Raw genomic sequence first — 21,484 nt, 5'->3', positions numbered from 1 at the left:
GTGGGCGAAAGGTGTTTGTCTTGATACCAATCTGGAAACAACTGCTTCCATTGACAATATGGGGTTCCAGGTGATACCACACATGCCATACCTCCTAACTATCGCCTGTGAATCTCTGTGTTACTCACACCCTCTTTCTAAAAGAACCACGTAGTCAAGTGCTGTCCTTTCATGTTGTCTGCACACACACACTGTGCAGGAAATGCACCGTGGCTCACATGGATTGGCCTGCTTCTGTCCAGTCCAGGTACTAATTACTGCCATGACAAGCCCAATGGTCAAACATGGGATGCTTGCCATTTGAAATTGTAAATCATTATGATACGCCCCTCGTGCATGTAGCTGCTATGTGAAATTTAGAGATACTTATTGCAGGTAAAAGTTTCACAGCTTTCCTTGTCATAGTTTATCAGATGTGCTCTTTACTGCATTTGAAACTAGAAAAAATAGGGGGGAGAGGGCCCTTATTGCATAAGAACATTGGAATTTTTTATAGTATTGAAGAAGAGCTTTTTCATCCACTGTGTTATTATCTTAACTCTTTCACCAGTGCAAACAACTTCAGTCGATTTTTTCAATGTGGGTAACTTACGGAAAGTGACTGCAGTCGATTTCAAATTTTCTCATCGCTGCTGATGTCGAGCTAAGTATAAAAAAGCATTATTAGAACATACTGCCATCTAGTGTCTGGCATTTGAACTGTTTTCCAAAGAAATAATTCGCTTTGGTTCTGAACCAATGAAAAAAGTGTACCGCCATGTGTATGTAAATAACAATGGCAACAGGGATCAGTTATCCACTCAGTGGCGTGCCCAGGATTTTTGAAAGGGATTATAGGTACATATACTTTTTTAGTAATCAGCCCTCATTTTTCTATGTTTTCCTGCTTTTGACATTCTGTATCCACTTCATTAACAATGTAAACCTAACACCAAGGGGGGCTCCCGACTATGGCCCTTTGTTCAAAGAATAGTGGTAGAATTCACATCAGTACTTTAGAATACTTGTTCTCAGTTCACGAATTTATGCAATTCTGAAAATTTCCTCAAAAACTATGCAGCGAAGGAGTTAATGATTAACAGATCTCAGTAATAGCATAGCCAACTAAGAAAGCTTATGTTTAGGGAAGGGATTTTTAGGTGCTAATAAAGAGGGATTTAGGACTTTATTATAAACTCCATTTTCGGACTTTTAGTTGCTTGTAATAAATTAATAGTCATAATTATTAATTAATAATAATTTTATGAAATAACTGGTTTTAGATGCAGTTTGTGTACAAAAGTTACTATTTTTAGTGCAATGAATACTATGTTTTTATTATAAAAATATGCAATTTGTCCAATGCAAAAACTTTTTCATGTCTTCAAACACTTTACCACCATATGCTTTTCAATGTTCTCCATGATAAAGTTCTTCCATTCGTCCGTGAGTGGGCGCTTGTACAGTCACGGACACTTTTGGGTTGTAACAATCCCATTAACTTTCAATCTGATCGTTACAACCCACAGTGTCCATGGAGAACCTTCTCTCTACACCGCAGGAAGTTACTGGTGCAAGCAAACCTCATAAATGCAACTGCTGCTGATTCCCTATGCAGGTTTGGGGCTCACAGAGGCATAGTAGTAATATCGTCACCTTGTAACAGAGGTCGTAGGTTTGATATTTGTTGGAGTTACATAGTGGTTCGGATTCCACTTTAAACTATAGGTCAAGTCTCGATTACTCTATCTGTGCATAAAGTGTGCTCAAAAAACTCAACCTTTTAAACTCAAACCGAAGACAGGTTCACAGTGGTATTCTCTCTTTAATGAACAGCTTCTATACTAGGGCAGTTGTAGTTCCTGGCACAAACCCTGCCCTTTCACCTAACTGTTGTGTCAATGGGGGAAATAGGTGACGTGATTGGTCACTTGCAGGGTTGCCTTTGCTACATGTCACAGCAGGCACTTGAAACAGCCAATCAGACGGAGGTATTCTTGTAATCTTTCCCCGCTCTTACACTTTTGAGGCCGGGAATAATGCTGGCCCAGTTTTAACAACTGAATGATATTGTAGCTAGGATTCTGTCCTAAAACAGCCCACTTTCTGTTTGGTATGCTACATTTAATTGCGTGGGAAGTACAGCGTTTAACAACGGAGATCCCCTCATCCAGTTGGTTCACTCCACATTTTTCCAATGTCGCGATGCAAGCTGGAAGATAGCCAAAATTTGTAGAGACGATGACATCCCTTGCTCTTCCATCTCTTTTGTTGCTCGGATTCGTACAAGGTCTCAAATCTTTGTGGTGGAAATTAAGGGTTGTTCTTAATAAAAGTTAATTTTATAGTTAAGCGAACGGTTAAAGGGCATTTTTCAAGTCAAAATTGGGCTTTTAGGCATTTATAGGAATGTATAGTTCATTTAGGCATTTACAGCAATTTATAGTTCATTTAGGCATTTTTAAGTCCTATAGAATTTCAGTAGAAATGCAAAGATCTCTAAATAGGATACCTCTAGAACATTGCAAAAAAAAAAAAAAAATAGGCATGGACCTAAAAATCCATTCCCTACTTATATTGCTTCTTATTTAGTCATTAAAATCCTTCAAATGCTCTCCCTGTAGGGTAATTTCACTTAAGTAAAACCTGTTAATAAAAATACATGGTTCTTGCTGTCTTCCTAAATTTTCTTATGTTTTTTTTATTGTGTACTTTAGCAACTGAAGAAGAATCTCTCGACTGAGGCATTGAAAGGCTTCCGTGTTGAAGGCTCAACGACACCTCTGAAATCTCGGACGAGGACAGCTGAGGGTCAGGTTACATCTCCCAATGCCACACTGCAGGTAAGTTGTATATTTGTTGCCCTGGATAAAGAACCTTGTATTTCTGTGATCATTTGCTGTATTATATGAAATCTTTGTGTAAATATTAATAATAACTGGGTATGTACTGACTGAGAATACTTTGAAATTCAATGAAATGCTAAAATTGTAGTGCCATTGCTGTCATTACAATGGTGAACGTGAAAAACTATCTATATGTAGAGTTCTACATGGCAATGAATTCATATTAAGTGTAAGAGTGTTTATCATACTTGCTTTGTGTACACAAACTTTTCCCTTTGCTGTTATTAATGATGACATTAAATGTAAAATGACTTAGGGGTTGGTCGTTCCATGCCAATTCAACCAAAAAAAAAAAGAAAACTTTCTTGCATCTATGAAAATATTATTTTAAATTTTATGCTCAGAAAATTTGCTTCAATGAAGCTAGATTCTTAGGTTTTGAGTTAATTTGAATAATATAAAATCTGGTAGCGATTTTTTAAGAAAAATCAAAAGGAATGGAAAAGCCATCGATTTGATTTCTTGGTAAGTTAGATCATATAAGTTAATTTGAAAAATACTTGTGTTGGTGTTGCATGATTCCCTTTCAGCTTTCAGTCCAGGTCACATTGCGACATAAGAGACATGGACATTTTGAAACTGGCCAGTTCACAGACTATCACTGATACTTCCATACACTGATTTTTCCAGTTGCACAGTCCTTTCACTTTTCCACTGTCACTTGAATCACTTGGGAGATTTGAAGCTTCTAGAGAATCTTGAAAATTTCAACTGACTTCCCTATCTTACAGGCTGCTAAACAGTCACACAGTTTTCACAACCACCCCATTCCATTATGAAAGCTAAAGATAAAATGTTCTATCACAGATCACTTCTGTAGGTCAATTAGCAAAGACTTTGAACACCTCATGATGAGCCACCTCCCAAAGTTTGTGACGGTGTTTGAAATTTATTTTGTTATTTTGTGTGCTGTGAAAAAGATGTGAAAATTCCCAAAGAAAACCTTTATCCTCAATTAAGTGCATAAAAATATAATTTTATTATTTAATTTGTTTTGTTATCGGCTGATACTGATAAAGTACTACACAAAATTTACTAATAAGCCTACTGATCTGATATAAAATTGCAAGTGCTCCGAATGTTCGACGAATGAACATTAACCTCCTCAATTAACACATTCGGGTCTGGCCTCATAATACAGCATTTTTACCTCTGGTGCGGTTTTTGGTTGTTTTTAAAAAAATCATAGAAAAAATATTTTTAAATTGTTTTTATTTACCACACATTTCTTAAATCTACAAAACTTCCTCTTTTCAATGAACAAAAATTTGTTAAATTTTATTATCATTTTCAGACATTTTTGAATATTTTTTTCAGCAATGTTTTGTGAAAAAAGAAAAAGTACAACATTGTAACAAATGTTAATATAGAGATATTTTAAGTTCGTAATCTGGAAATTTCAATAATTAACAACATAAACTATCAATACATCTTTTGAATCTTGCATAAGAATACTTCTTATGTGCACATAACAAAAAATAATTACAAATTACAGGTAATTAGCTTTTGTATGAAAAAGTGGCTGCAGGACAGGACCACACGATGTATCAGTTGGTTCTGCATCATCTACAAAAATTAAACAAATAAATAAATAAAATACATTTTCATTTTACATACACTTTACAAAATAATAAATGGAAAAACTAAAAATACATGAGTGCATTTAGGAGAATCAAGCAAGAGGCAAGATGAATAGACCCAAAAGAATTACCTCTTCTCACTTCATTCATAAAATACTAGAGTTTGCAACACTGTTTATATTGTCAACAATTTTACATTATCAAAATCGTCGCTAACTTCAAACTCTTGAGGCGGAATCCTCATGCAGAATTTCCGCTATGCATCTGGATCTAACGACGCCATTCTAAACAATGCAACGTACATCAACCCGACAACAAACAGTCGCAGGTGTGAGATAAAAATAGCACATGAGTCACCTAGTGGTCGGAATTTCAACAGAGGGGCTTGAATGAACATGCACATGAGACGAAGTACAAACATAGCCCGTAGTTCAAACGAGCAAACGAGAAGAAAGAAAAAAGTTTTGCAAACAAGTGCCCCCCTCTTTTTTTTTTTGTTCACGTCAACTAGGTAGGATTCCGTAAATGTGGGCAAAGATGCGAATGGTGATCAAGTACTGTTGTCAATTTTCCACTTGTGTTTTTGTGGAGGGGAGGACACCTCAGACACACTCATTGTGTCCAAACTCTAGGGAAGGCAGCATTTAGAGAGAATCGGTTTGGCAACAGTGCGCTTGTTGTCTGAATCTGCGGGAGAAGGATCGGCCAATTTCATCTTCACAGGGAATGCAAGAAGTGCCGTTTTCCCTTCCTGTCCCTCAAGGGAGGTATGACAAATGCAACTTGGGCACCTCCTCCCAACCTCCCAGGAATCATGCTTCTTCCCTCCCTCCTCTAGCATGAGAAACCTAACTTCCGAAAGTTCAAGGTTGCGTGGCGAATGTGAAAGCAAGAAAAAGGAGGGAGAAGTCACGTGATCAACAGAACAGGTTTCTGGCGAAGTTTAAAACATCGTCACAGCTCAGAAAACATATAAAGCGGGAAACGGGAGTTGGAGCGAACTTAAGATCGAGGTGAACATTCTATTATTTAACATGGCCTTTTGCCGGGGCCTGACTGGATGAACGTATTAAGCGGGAAAACGTATAATGCGGGAACGTAAAATCGGGGTTTCACTGTATTTGGAATACATGTACATGACGAAATAAAATAAGTATAAAATCAACATTGAAAAATGCTATGAAAGGTGTTTTGTTCTGGATTCTTGGTACTCTGTGAAGAGTCAGAATTAAATTGGCAAATACACTCTTTCAATTAATGAGACAGTAGTGTTCTTACTATTGCTGCTACTAATAATAACATTTTCATTGCTGTTTGGTACTGTATTATTTCTAATTAGAGGACTGTTCTAGATAATTAAAAATTATCAATTTGTTTCCACTGTAAACAGGCTCCCCCTGTCCAAGCAACCCCCTCTCCAATGACCAAGCTGCAGTCGGGCCATGCAGCTACAATGCTACAGCAGCTGATAGCAGAGGCAGAGAACAAGGCTGTTGTGTTCAGTGACGACCTGTCCACGCAGACACGAGAGCAGCACCTACAAGGGTTAGCTGCAAGCCAAGAAGATGATGTGCAGCATAAAAACTGGTTGAGTAAGTTCAGTTAATAATAATGTATATAGCTTCTCTTTTTTAACTGCAATGTGTCATTCACATTTCATATTTATCATATTATGAATACTTTAGGGGTAGAAGCAGAAACATGTATAGTAAAGGTTTCACTACCCTAACCTTTGCATGACTGGTGATGTCTGGAGTCACCGTTGGGATTTATGCTAGGGCTGAACCAACCAATACTAATGTCAATGTATAGGGCCATGATTTTCATGACTTAGCATTTTTTTTTTTTTTTGGTAAGGGTGATGTGTTCATATTATGAAGAAACTAATTAAATTAAGGTATGTTTTAAGGGCATATTTAGCCATATTTAGCCATTTCTACATGATAGAGCATATTTTGATAGATTTTCAGTCATATTCAGCATATTTTCCATTTTCGAAGTGGATTCTTCTTACTCCCATGTTCACTCAAGTTGCTGAATTTGTTACAATTACATATCCCAGTTTGAAAACGGTGAAAACCAATGTCATTCAGCTCAAGTTTTGTAGTGTCTCCCAACAAAATTTTTGCAATAGAACACAATGTATGATACCTTTTATTTCCCCCAAAACTTTCATCATTTTTGTTGACACTTGTTGTCCTACTTCACCAGAAGCACCATGTAAGTTATTCAGTTTTATTCACAATGAAAATGAGGAAAGTTTTTGGAAAAAAGAACAAAGGGTATCATGCATTGTACTCTATTGCATTTTTTTGGGGGGAGGGGGGGGTAAGAAAAATGTTGTCTTGATACTGCAGAACTCGAGCCGAATGACATTGGTTACTTTAAACATGCTCCTCTTGTGTCAGCCAAAATAGAAAGAAGCTTTTCTCACTACAAGACTGCTGGCTGACAATAGGCAATAACTTTTATCTCAAAAATTACAGAAAGTATTCATTGTATATTGCAACTCAGGGTTTGTAAATTACACTAAAAATAGTATGTGAAAATATCTCAGCATATGTTAAATATTGAAACAGTTCAGTTGTAAGGGCATATTTTTTTTAAAGTTTTAGGTTATAAGAGCATTTTTATTTTACATATTTCTTGTGATTTTTAAGTCATAAAAATCCTAGTCCTATTAATATATATGCATCGGTATCTGAAAGTAACAGCTCAAATTTAATCATTAATACTGGCTGATGTTTTTTTAGTGCAGTCACCTTAGATGATTTTTTTTTCGAAATAAAGGAACTAATTCATAACAAGTTGAAATTTGGTATGTAGCGTCTTAGTAAAATTAATATGCTAATTCCACCTTATTGAAAAATGGCGGATAATTTCAAGTTTTCACTAAATGAAGAACTAATTGAAGGGTAGCTACTCACCATGAATTCCTTGAAGTCTGGGAATTATGTGTGAATTATTGGCTCTGGGAATTATAAGTGAATTCTACTTGAATTTTCCTCCATAGACGTGAAAATTTGCAACTTTTATTAATCCAAATCCCATTGAATTTATACTTAGTTATTAATGCTCTGAGGCAAGTTTTTCACAATTTAGTTGGTTTTTTTTTTTGAGGAAGAAAAAGAAAAGAAAGCTGCATGAAAAATAAAACAGAATTCTCTCAATCCGTTTGCTTTGTTAGTGTTCTTTGCAGAACAATCTATCTGGCAGATGGAAGAATATTGCAAGAAATCTTGGAGTTGATAGGTAAATTTGATTTGAAATTCTCATATAATTAACAATTTTTTGTATATCGCATAATATTTGTGACTTGTGTTTGAGATATATTTCTAGTCTGAGTATGTAAAATGACAAATGTAAACTCCACACCTTAAATGGAATCGCACTGACCCTTTGTATTGTTAATATATTGTGTGTGTGTGTGTGTATGTATGTGGGTGCTGAGAGGAGGTAATACACAAATTTGAAATATAGATAAGATCTGTTTGTACCCTTGAATTTTTTGAAAGTTCACCTTGAAAACCTGGAATTATACTTGAATTTTATCAAGGTCCTGGAGTAGCCATCCTGTAATTGACTTGGTACTTGGTATACGAGGGTGGATCATTAAGTATTGCACAACAATTTTTTTCCGCGATGTTATTGTGGCTGGGACGTTGAAATTTTACAGACGTATAGTTTGAAGTTTGTGCTAGAGATGTTATTTGTTCGATCAGGTATAACTCCTGTGGCAGAAGCGTGAACTACTTAGCAAAGATGCCTTGCATGTTATTGTCGTCAATGTGTGAAGAGCAAAGAGCTTATTACCAATGAAGGATTAGGCATACATGCCCAAATACAGACACCCACATATCCCATCTAAGTGCAAGGGGTCATTAGGTTCAAATGGAAAAGGCCTGTGAGAGCCATTTCCCACAGTATCACATACACCAATAAACAGCACCATAGATAGTGCATAAAAATCCTATATCATACTCATTGTTTGAATAAAAACTCTTTATTCAATAAAAAGAAACAATTGTCAGACAAACAATGGCCATGTTTGATCCAGTAAACAATGAGCTCCAACTCACATGTCAGCCAAATCCCTCATTTTATGTTAGATTTTAGAGATAACATTTGTGTATATGCAGAAGAGTGCCCAGAGCCTGAAAAGCAAATTCATTACACTCATTTAACTTAAATAAGGCCTAAAAACAAGTAAAAGGCCAATGTTTACAATCCTACATCCAGGTACTGTTCACAACCACCCATCCAAGCCTGCCATCTGGTGAGCAGACTTGGTACTTCTTCCACAGACCCACCATACAGTCCAGACCTTGCACCATCAGACTTCCATCTGTTTGGCCTAATGAAGAAATTCCTAGGTAGCCAATGCTTCAATTCCAATGAAGAAGTGCAATCGGTTGTGCACAGATGGCTGTATTCCCAAATGCCGGAGTTCTATGAACAGGGTATATTGAAACTAGTGCCACGATGTTAAAAATGTGTTGAAAGACTTGCCTCTTATGTCGAAAAGTAACTAAAACATGTGGTTTCGTTGAGTATAATTTATGTTGTCTTACCTATTAAACTTCTTTTTTAAAAAAATGTTGTGCAATATTTAATGATCCAGCTTCGTATCTTTCTTATAACACTATAGTCGGAATCATGAACATTACAACCCTCTGTAAACAAACCATCTCACTTTGAGTAACGTATCACTCCACGTCAGCTGTTCGCATATGCTATTCACTGGCACTTCACCCGACCTTTAATTTTACATAACATGGAAAAATATATTCCTATTTTAACTGATAGATCTACACATTGAAGTATAAGAAATTTTCGAGAAGTGATTAAATATGTGTTCTTGTTCAAGAATTAACATTTTTCTATGCCGAAAGTTCCAATTATCTCACACTGGGTCACACCCCTTCCCCCTCCTCTCTCAGTATGACAGTGCCAAAGTAAAACTTACAAGAGAGAGAGAGAGAATCGTTTCAGTAAATTCATGGATTTTGGTTTTGTTGCTGCCCCTTCCACCAAATTATTGCCCAACATTGTTGACATACAGAGTAATGTTTGCTCCTTTGTGCAACAAATATACTGCCAGTTTTAGGGGGAGTTAAACAAAGATAAGCCAAGGAATAAAAAGAGATTGTTTATATTTCTTTGTTTCTTGTGCACTGAAAAACAATAAGACGATAATAATTACATTATTTACACACGTCTCATGCAAGTAATGTATTTTCTTAGCTTGATTCAGCAGTTCCTTTTTGAACTGGAGGCATTTTCGGCACTAGACAACGATATCATCCCTGTCAATGAGTGTCGTCTGTCAAATTTGCTTCCCCAAAACGAACTCAACGTGCCACAAGAGGCGATTTAAAGTCGAACGGGAAGACCGTCATCATCACTCTCAATATCTGCTAATATCTTCCCCACAGTGGACAGCTTTTTGATTGAAAAAATACGAATGCACCTTGCTCTTATAACGAGTCCATTCAGATGCACTGTTATATGGTCATTAAATATGCTAAGATTGGAAATTTAAATCTTCATTTTTCAGTGGGGGCTTTTATTTCATTGCATTCCCCATAATAAATTACCACAGATTACGAAATGTCATCATTTTCGGAGATATATTTTAAAAGTTATTCAAAATTAAAATATGGTCACGTATTTTATTTATTTTCATGCTCCATTGTAAGCATGGCAAAGAACGGAAAATTTTGTAGCAGTAATTCTTGTATTTGTTAATATTTCTTTGCTAATTAGTACTCACATTTGTTTCACAAGGTTTTCCATACATTTGCAATAAAAAAGGGCACAATTTTTATTTAATTTAACATTTTGATGAAATTTGTCAAAGAAAAATGCTTAATAGTGATTGATCTTAGTTCATGGCTATTTTGCAGTGTTGCTAAATCACTTTGTGGTAAGATCGAAAATATCACAATAATATAAGGACAATAAACATACAAAATATATTCGATTGAGATAGTAAATAATACAAAAATGTCTTAAAATTGTATGAAACATAATTTTATTACATATTTGAACTTGTAAAATAAGTTTACAGCAGTTTCTATCAGAAGGTACATTCGTGATGTACAAAAAAGTAGTGATTCAATAGTCTGTGTGTCCTTATCACAACTTGACAGTGAAGGATACCTGGTTCAAGGCTTGGGAATGAAAAATGGCTTCCAAAAAGACGACAAGTTAAGCGTCGGGGCCAAAAAATGGATATTTGTCTATAACAAATCCAAATTAAAGTTCATAATGGACAAAAAACGGAATACTAGTTGTTGAAATAACAGTGACATCACTTTATACCGAAGGATCTTCATAGCAGAAGTGGTGAAGTGATCTTTAGACTTAGAAATCTTAGAAACCAGATATATATTTTTAAAAGCCAGCCCCAGGTAAGGGAGGCTGGACTTTTCTGCCAACATACAATATATTTTACAAAGAAAAGAACATATTTAAAAGATAGAACTTTTAAAATATACAAATATGGCCACCTAAGCTTGCCATCAGTATTGTCAACGCTTGGTACATTTGTAACTTACTTGTAAGAGCATTGTGTAAAAGAAAAGGCAATGTAAATGTACTCGTAGGCATGGCCATGCATTCCAAATATAAGTTCCTTAAATTGTGAAGAATATATAATTGTTCGAAAGTTTGATTTCTGGCTTATTTGTGAAAGCATAATTTTAGAAGTATTGTTAGTTAGTTTATATTGACTGAATATTATTTTTTAAGAAATTGCAAATTGAATAGATTTGTAACATGTTTGAAGATTAAGTTTCTGTTCACAGCACGCCTTGACATTGGGAGTCACAACTCGCTACTTATTGCGCGAAATCTTTATCAATACTGAGGCGAGGAACATTCATTTCGGTGGTTGTAACCTCATACAAGATTTAGGAGACTCATTTTGGGCTCCTGAAGTTTCTTGAATAGTTCTATAAACCTCATACTAGATTATGAGGACTCAGTTGTGCTGCTAATGTCAGGTAAGTTGTGCACATTCACTTAACATATTATTTTGTCATTTGTGAGATTTCTGGTTTAACATAAAGCATATGATGATGGAAAATGAAATCACATTGGCTGACCTCGCAAGTATGGTCAAGAATATGCACAGTGACGTAGATTCCAAATTAAGGGAACACTCTGAAACTTTGGCATCTCAATGTGTGAGCATAGCCAAAATGCAGGAGCAAATAAATGCTTCTAAAACAGCTCATTCAAATGACATAAAGTCTTTGAAGGTTGACAGAGTTCAATTCAGAAATGAGTGCATGTTACGCACAGAGAAAGTAGAGCATGATTTTGGTGATCTTGAAAAGAGAATGGATGATGAATTAGAAAGTAGGGTTTGTAAGTTACGTGATGAGGTTGATGAAAGGATGGGTAGCTTTACAAAGCATTTTGATGCTCAATTGGATGAATGTATTTCTGCTACTAGGCAATGTACTTTAGCAATTGATCAGTTGAAAACGGAATGGTCAAGAATGAAAGGTAGGAATAGTGATGAATTAGTTATGCTTGATGTAAGTGTACGGTCACAAGGAGTTCAATGCTCACCAACATGTTATGAAACAAACATTGATGGTGTTTATCTCAATGATGTTCATCCTTATCTGAATGTTATGCAAGGTATGGGTAGTGTAGACACAGATGAAAGGCACTCTAAAAAGGTTGAAACCAGAAACCACACCTTTGTCTCGCCCGTAAAGCAAGAGTTGTCAGAAGTAAATAAATCTTCATTAGAGACTACGATTAATGAGGCGTTATCAAAAATAAAAACAGGAATTTTGTCTGTGGTAGAGGATATTCCGTCACCCTTATGTAAACATTCTAAGTTAAGTTTAATGCACGATAGGAATATTGTTAGTAGTGAAATACCTATGACTTCGCATATTATGAACAAATCTTTGCATGTTCCTCAGTTTGAAGATAAAGCAGTGAATACTGACTCATCTTTTGGTAGTATTCATGTCAGTCCTTCAAGGAACATAAAAAAGAAACCAGAAGTTGTTGTAAACTCTGATTCCGAAGCCTCCGGACTTGTTGATTCGTATGGTGTTGGTGTTAAACATTCAAACATTATGCCTTATAGTAGACACAAGTTAGATCATAGGAAGTATAAGCGTCGTAAACAGAATGGTGATGCACTTAATGATAACAATAAAGAAGTAAATGAAGTAAAAGTGTGTTCCGAACCTATATGTGGCGTTACACATACTGAAGTTGACCCTTCATTAGTAGTAAATGATACCATTAGACGTGCTTTTATCAAGCTTCAAGAATTACGTCATTTCCCTCACTTCGATGGGATATCAACAGATGTTGCACCATCTGAGTTCATGGAAAAGGTTGAAGAAAATCTAGATTTATATAATATAAGGGAATCTGAGTACATGCGTTACTTGCCAAAACTTTTGAACGATTGCGCGCGTAGTTGGTATGTGCAAAATAAAACCACTTTAACTACATACTCAGAATTTAAAAGAGCATTCTTGTCTCACTACGAGAACGATAGGTGGAAGACAGTAAAGTTGTCCAAGGTTCTCAGTAGTCCTTATTCAAATGTAACACACGGTAATTTGCTACAATATGTAAATAAAAACTACAAAACGTTGAAATCGGTACAGCCTCATGCAGAGGAGGCACATCTGATAGCACAGATTGCCACACTTTTACCACACAAGATACGAGAACATATCGTAATTAACAACATCAGTTCCTTGCAACAAATTTTGCTTGTAATAGAAAATTTTGAATCCCTGAAGGTTAATCCTCCAAGAACTAGTGAAAACAACTTTGATGCAAAAAACCGAAATTTTAAGGCACGAGTTGCTACTGTTTCAGTTGGTAGCAAATGTGATAACAGTGAAGAATCTAACTGTTTAACTAAACAGAATGTTGCAACTGGTAAAGATAAAAGAAATTTTAGTATGCCTGTTAATAAAGCTAGGACATTTACACGTAACTTTAGGCAAGTCAATCCTAGTAATAAGGTGTATTCACAGCAGGAAAACGCTTAACTGCTTGTGTCAATGGAGGTGACAGAAGCAGTGGTGTTGCAAATCCTCAATTGAATACAGAGTATAATAGTAAATATAGGAGTGATACTCATTTTAACAATGGTGGCTTTAGAAACCTAGTTCCAATGTTAGACGATGCCCAATTAGTAGGAGACAGTTTACTCCTTAGGTTAGCTCAAAATATACTAGGCTATAGATATTCTAAAGAGACAGGAGGTTCCAGATACATAGGTTTATGTGTTTCTGGACAAATGATTGACAATCTTCGCCAACGTGTTGAAGGTGGAGCCAAAGTAAATGATAAGCTTATTTTGTTAATTGGCACAAATGATTTGCTAAGAAGGAGATCACTAGAACAGATGATAGGATCTTTTACAAGGCTTCTTAATTTACTAAGAACTAAGACTAGGAAAATAATCATTCTCACTTTGCCTCCGGTAGCAAGGTTTGTGGCATCGGAAGATGAACCAATATGGAAAACTTGGGACAGATTTAATACTTATTTAATGACATTACATAATGATGATACTGTCAAAGTTTATAATATTGCACCTCTATTTTTTCAGGATAATGGTAGGGTAGATGAAAGTCTCTATGTAAAATTCTTTGGTAATCCAGCACACAATAGATGGATATGGTTCATTGGAACAATGCAGGGATGCATAAAGTTATTCAGTTTTTAGCCAGCATGTCGGTATGTAAATTTAGGCATGACAATATTGTTCACAATGCCAACAGAAGTACAGTTGAAGCCACGGTACATTCCGTTAGCACTAGCAAGGTGAACGCTGATAATAAAGTACATTTTAATCGAGGTGATGAAATTATTTCTAATTTTCAGGAAAACTAGATAGTGGCCTTTGCTCGAATGTAGGTGACAAAGGTACTCTCGTGAATCCTACAATATGCACAGTTAGTGTAGGCGACTGGGACCAAGAATTTCAATATGAAAGTTATGGTGATGAGCAAAAAATCCGGATACCATTAAATTCCTCTTTTAAGAAACCTAGTACTGCAAAAATTGAAGTAAAAATTCTTAACCGACCTTACGTGGCCTTGTGTGATAGTGGCGCGGAAATGAGTCTAATTTCGGAGAAAGTATACAGACGAACCAATTGTCGGAAGAAATTATCCAATACCTTTTGCTTACAGGGAAAAAGTCCGTGAGCAAATAAACACGATGCTAGAATGGGACGTGATAGAACTTTCAAATTCTGAATATCTTTCACCCCTTTTAGTAGTTCCGAAACCCAACGGGGATATACGTCTTTGTGTTGACTTGAAACGAGTCAACTCACACGTCAAATTAATGCAAATACATCCCGTGAAGATACAAGAGTTGTTAGTAGAATTTCAACAATGCAAATATTTCACGAGCCTAGATCTTGGGAACGCCTTCTGGCAAATTTTACTACATGTAGATAGCCGTAAATATACCGCCTTTAAGTTTGAGGGTATTCTATATCATTTCAAGAGAGTTGTGTTTGGTTCTGTCAATGGTACCGCTGTGTTTGTAGATGCGCTCAATCGTGTATTAGCCGATTGTAGAGAATTTGTAGTTGTGTATGTGGATGACGTTATCATCAAATCGAAAGACTTTAACTCTCATGTTGTACATGTTAGAGCTGTATTGGAAAAGCTTAAGAATGCAGGAATGACGTTGAAGTTGGAAAAATGTAAATTTTGTAAATCCGAGATTAAATTTTTAGGGCATGTAATCACTTCCAGAGGTTACATGAAGGATCCTATATATGTACAATCTTTATTGGACTTGCCAGAACCGTCAACCTTGAAACAACTACAAAGAATTCTCGGCTGCTTCAACTGGATAAGCAAATATATTCAAAATTATGCACTCATTGCTCAGCCTTTGTACCATTTGCTAAAGGAAAAATCTAAATGGCAGTGGACCGATCAAGCATCAATAGCTCTCAAGACCATGAAAGACAAAGTTTGTGAACAAGTGTTATTGGCATTTCCCGATTTTTCTCACACATTTTATGTGCAAACAGATGCATCATTAATTGGTGTGGCAGGTTACTGTTATCAAACTATAGATGATGAATTTAAGCCACTCGGTTTTGTGAGCAGATTGATAAGAAAATTTGAAAAGTCTTACACTTCAACAGAATTAGAAGTGTTAGCAATCTTATATACAATAGATAAATTTAGTTCATTATTAAAAGGTAGGCATTTTGTAGTGATCACTGACCATAAAGCACTAACATGGCTGGAAACGGCACACACGTGGAATGCAAGACTGACACGATGGTTTATCCAATTGCAGCAATACTCATTCGATGTGCAGTATTGCAAAGGATCAGATAATATCATCGCGGACGTGTTAAGTAGAACCTTTCCTCAACAAACAGACCTGGTATACCATATTAATAGTGTGATGCTAAAAGATGTGTTAGAACCTTTAATAGATGTGGAAAGTCTTATTCAAGCTCAAGAAGTGGATAGTGATTTAAATCAAATCAGGCAATTTCTGTTGAACCCATTGGTTTCAGACAACTCTAGAAGTAGAACTTGGAGCAAACAATATGTCCTAAAGGAAAATGTGTTGTATATCCGAGATTTTCACAATGCTAATATAATAAGGATATGCATTCCAATTAGTCTAGTGGGTTCCACTTTAATAAAATTCCATGATCAAGGTGGACACTTTGGTGCACATCGCACACTTTCTCAAATTTATTCACATTGTTTCTGGAAAGGTATGAAAAAGGACGTACAACAGTACGTTACTGATTGTGAGGTTTGTGTTCGATCCAAACCAAATAAGCACCCAGCCAAACATTTAGCTAAAGTGCATTATACGAGTTCACCCGGTAAGGTGCTGTTCATAGATTTACAAGGTCCATTTACTATGGGTCCCAAGCGTGAAAGATTTCTATTTACAATTTTAGACGCAGCCTCCAGATATTTGGTTGCGTATCCAATTGTGAATAGCAATGCTAGTACTGTAGTAAGAAAGCTATGCGAAATTTACTTTGTGCATCTGGGAATACCACATAAAATTATTTCTGATAATGGTCCTCAATTTAAATCTCACTTGTTTAATACATGTATGAAAGACTATGGCATTACACTTATGTTCACACCTCCATATCACCCTTCATCCAATATGGTGGAGAGGTATCACTCGGAACTAAACAGATTGATGACGATCTTATGTATTGAAAACCATACTCGATGGCCTGAAAAGATTAACACAGCCTTGTTTTGGTTAAACACCACCATCTCGACTCATACAGGTTTTGCCCCAATCGAATTGAGATTGAATATAGAACCAAGCCTTCACTTAGGTACAAAGATTTTCACTGTTGATAGAAAGGACACGTGGAATGAAAAATTGGTTATGGCTGAGATAAAGAGTCGTAATGCTAGATCAAAGAAGTTAGATAAATTAAATGTAAGAGAAGAAAATAAAGTACCTGTTATAACCGGGAGTCTGGTTTTTATCAAAAACAGACAAAGGGAGATTGATGACAATCCCATAAAAAAGTATTGTTTCCTGTTTGAAGGGCCTTATTTATGCCTTGATAACATAAATCATTCACGCCTCACTCTTTTATGTTGTAGTAGAGGTAATATTGTAGATAATGTGGCAATAGAACATGTGAAATTATGGAAATGTTCCAAGGAACGGAAGATATTGTGGTTGCGACAATTACGCAGTGTCACAAGCACACATGTTGATGAAGTAGAGTACTTTCTAACTCAATGTGTAGAAAACATGGAAGATAGTCCATCAGTCGAAATATCATATGTATATGCGGTGAAAATATGAAGCATCCAAAGGGTGGTGGATGGGAGTTTCTACTAGACTGTCGGTCTAGGGAGGTATATTAGACCGCAGTACTTTTCTTCTTCTTAACTTAAAATATATTTTAATACATAATTCATTTTCACATACATCCATACTACAAAGATAATTGGATGAGTTTATTCTAAACTGATGTTCTAGATGACCACAGAACAGTCATTCTTCAATTTAGTTTATTTTAGAATATTTGACAATATTTTGTGCGTATGGACCTACACCTTATACCCGATGATTATGGTAAAGAAAAGTTTTTTTCTTCTTCCTAAGGTCAAGAAAATTAATGTTGATCTTTCTGTAGGAATTCATTTTCATGCAAAAAAAATTTATTATTTTCTTTGTTTACAATTTTCCTTTCTCAATTCATAAACAAGCAGTTGAAGAAATTTAATTCATGTTTACTGGAAGTGACTGATAGCTCTGACATGTTGAATGTTAGTAGTCTATACACCTAATATGACTTTAATACAATAACTGAACATAACATGTTATACCAAGTATAACCAGAATGTTACTTGTTCGTAAAGTGTACTGGCTGAATAGTAGTCCCAAAGCACATATTTGCTGGTGCTGAATACTGGTAACAAGTGTGTAAGGATACATAATATATTTTTTAAGCATATATTGCACGTTAAACTAAAATCCCTATGGGTACATTGTATTTTTAAGTGCATTGCATTTTAAACTAAAATCCCTATGGGTACATTGTATTTTTAAGTATGCATTGCATGGTAAACTAAAATCCCAATGGGTACATTGTAAATCCAGTCTGCACTGCAGTTAAAAAAGAAATCCCAACGCACATATCTGCAGGTGCAAGTATATGACACAAAATATGTGTGGGTACAGTTGACAATGGTAACAATAAAATTATTATTATTGCTTGTGTAGCATTTTAGTGTACTGTGATTCCATGATGAGAATCATACACTCCAATATATATGTAGTTGACAAAAAGCACAGAGATCCAAGTGATGATCCAAGCTTGTCACTCGTATAGTTTTTTTTCCTAGGACATGCCAAAGTTGCATGAAGAATTTTAAGATGTGTTCACCAAGGGCAGAGATAGTTCCTGCCGTGACACTATAAAGTCAAGGAACCTTTATATATAAGTATTATGTGTTAAATTTATGATGCACAAGTCAAAAAATGGTATAATTTCAATTTTAGGTCATAATGATAAACGTAAGTTGATAGTAAGGAATATTTTATTCTGCTATTCACCTATGACAATAATTGTTATGAATTCAATGCTCAAGAGTTAGCAAGAATTACATATTGATTAAACTAACATGTTACTGGATTAAAGAAACATTACCCAGTTAAACGAGGTAAAATACGAATTTAAGTTAACATACTGTTAAAGCACCTCCGTGATGGTTAATTGCATGTTAACTTACATCAATTGTTTTTAGGTACATTTTTTAACAAGCAGGTACCAAGAAATAAATTTTTGAGATAAGCTATGTCTTTGCGGAACTAACACAACAAAAATGCATTTCATGCTTTAATTAACATGAAAGTCAATGACTTTATTTCCGAGATTATGCCAATGTTGATTAGTTTCCTTACAAACTGACATTATTCTTGAATTTTGAATATAGTTTTAATGATATGACAAGCTATAAGAAAAATCTAATATGACTGGTCAGGTTGAGCTGTGACATATTATCATTATTGATATGTAAATATGTATGTGTATGCATATTAAACATGGCACATTATCATATATTATGTAAAGACAGGATACTGATTGGTGTAGTGATTATTGCCGTTTCATTTAACTTACTTGTTTATGGCAATTTAATTTCACATTTAATAATCATAGGACATTCCTAAGAATGATATTAAATAATATGATTATAAATGACTTTGAACTTAAATTCAAACAACACACTTTTCAAAATCTCATATGTTTTACAAACATACTCTTGTGTGTTAAAACAAATTATTTAAGACACTCAATGGATAATATATCCTGAGTGGATTGACTGATGCAATATTGCAGATGTTTGTAATTTGCAACAGGTTCCATGAAATAATGTTAAGTGTAAATACACACATTACTGGATTGATAAGTAACATAATTTATTGTTCGTTACGATAGTAACATTTTTGTATTTATGGTTATGTAATAACTTTATTATACATAAACTAGTTGCCTTGTATGCAGGCACAAACTCTATTCATATTTTTAGCTTAAAATGTGTAATCTATAAACTTTAGGCTAAAAGATAAAAATCGGCAACTTACGTGTGTGAGTATGTTAGCCTAAAGTTTATATTTAATTGTGAGTAATTCGCACATTACCAGTATGTAATGTGTAATCTTTATCATACAATCTTATTTATTCTTTAGATGATAACATGTTGAAATTTTAACTTATGGTATTAATATAATTTATGCTTCATGAATAAGATGGTATTATAGCCATAATTAGTTTTCATCAGTTGGTACACATTAGAACTCTAATGTTGTTTACATACATATGGAACTTTATAGGTGTTCACACATATTTTTCAAAATAATTTTTGGCACTCAATAAAATTGTGTTGCCTGTCATATATTAAAAATATTATTATTTATTGGATTTGGTATTCATTGTATGTACTTGTATGATATTTTGTTCACTACCATCCATGTGTATTGGAAACCAAAATGGCAGTTGCATATTTATATTATCTTGATTATTGTAATTTAATACATGACTGAATGTTCTTATTATTTTGGATAATGATATGTAAGTCAGATTAATGTTTATTTTAACATGTGCAACAGCACACTACAAATGATAATGGTCAAACAATTTTTTATTCAAGACACACACATTATACATAAAGTGTTATCTCTTTATGATGTGATCATAAAATTGTTCACGAATTATTATTTTATTTCGTCGAGCTTAAAATTCATTGTTAATACATGTTTAGTATACACAACATTTTCTTTAAATGTATAAGTAAATTTGTTAGTCTTAAACTTAATTTTTGCGTGGGTTCGCCCTGTTGCGCGCCAAATATAACGAGTCCATTCAGATGCACTGTTATATATGGTCATTAAATATGCTAAGATTGGAAATTTAAATCTTCATTTTTCAGTGGGGGCTTTTATTTCATTGCATTCCCCATAATAAATTACCACAGATTACGAAATGTCATCATTTTCGGAGATATATTTTAAAAGTTATTCAAAATTAAAATATGGTCACGTATTTTATTTATTTTCATGCTCCATTGTAAGCATGGCAAAGAACGGAAAATTTTGTAGCAGTAATTCTTGTATTTGTTAATATTTCTTTGCTAATTAGTACTCACATTTGTTTCACAAGGTTTTCCATACATTTGCAATAAAAAAGGGCACAATTTTTATTTAATTTAACATTTTGATGAAATTTGTCAAAGAAAAATGCTTAATAGTGATTGATCTTAGTTCATGGCTATTTTGCAGTGTTGCTAAATCACTTTGTGGTAAGATCGAAAATATCACAATAATATAAGGACAATAAACATACAAAATATATTCGATTGAGATAGTAAATAATACAAAAATGTCTTAAAATTGTATGAAACATAATTTTATTACATATTTGAACTTGTAAAATAAGTTTACAGCAGTTTCTATCAGAAGGTACATTCGTGATGTACAAAAAAGTAGTGATTCAATAGTCTGTGTGTCCTTATCACAACTTGACAGTGAAGGATACCTGGTTCAAGGCTTGGGAATGAAAAATGGCTTCCAAAAAGACGACAAGTTAAGCGTCGGGGCCAAAAAATGGATATTTGTCTATAACAAATCCAAATTAAAGTTCATAATGGACAAAAAACGGAATACTAGTTGTTGAAATAACAGTGACATCACTTTATACCGAAGGATCTTCATAGCAGAAGTGGTGAAGTGATCTTTAGACTTAGAAATCTTAGAAACCAGATATATATTTTTAAAAGCCAGCCCCAGGTAAGGGAGGCTGGACTTTTCTGCCAACATACAATATATTTTACAAAGAAAAGAACATATTTAAAAGATAGAACTTTTAAAATATACAAATATGGCCACCTAAGCTTGCCATCAGTATTGTCAACGCTTGGTACATTTGTAACTTACTTGTAAGAGCATTGTGTAAAAGAAAAGGCAATGTAAATGTACTCG

The 21,484-nt window shown here is 34.7% G+C and overlaps 1 protein-coding gene across 2 annotated transcripts in view; it reads left to right on the top strand.

Annotated features, from left to right (window-relative positions):
- hob (bridge-like lipid transfer protein family member hobbit) overlaps positions 1–21,484 on the top strand; it is a 222,576-nt gene that overhangs the window by 144,476 nt on the left and 56,616 nt on the right. For both annotated transcript variants that reach the window (XM_083124220.1, XM_083124219.1), the window contains exons 26-27: positions 2,697–2,822; positions 5,856–6,057. In XM_083124220.1, coding sequence (XP_082980346.1) covers positions 2,697–2,822; positions 5,856–6,057 — 328 coding nt within the window. The remainder of the gene's footprint in view (positions 1–2,696; positions 2,823–5,855; positions 6,058–21,484) is intronic.

This window comes from Lepisma saccharinum, chromosome 6 (assembly GCF_977018435.1).
Source record: "Lepisma saccharinum chromosome 6, izLepSacc3.1, whole genome shotgun sequence".
NCBI classification, from domain to species: Eukaryota; Metazoa; Arthropoda; class Insecta; order Zygentoma; family Lepismatidae; genus Lepisma; species Lepisma saccharinum.
The sequence above is the reverse complement of the archived record's forward strand: the minus strand, read 5'-3'. Positions and strand labels throughout refer to the sequence as shown.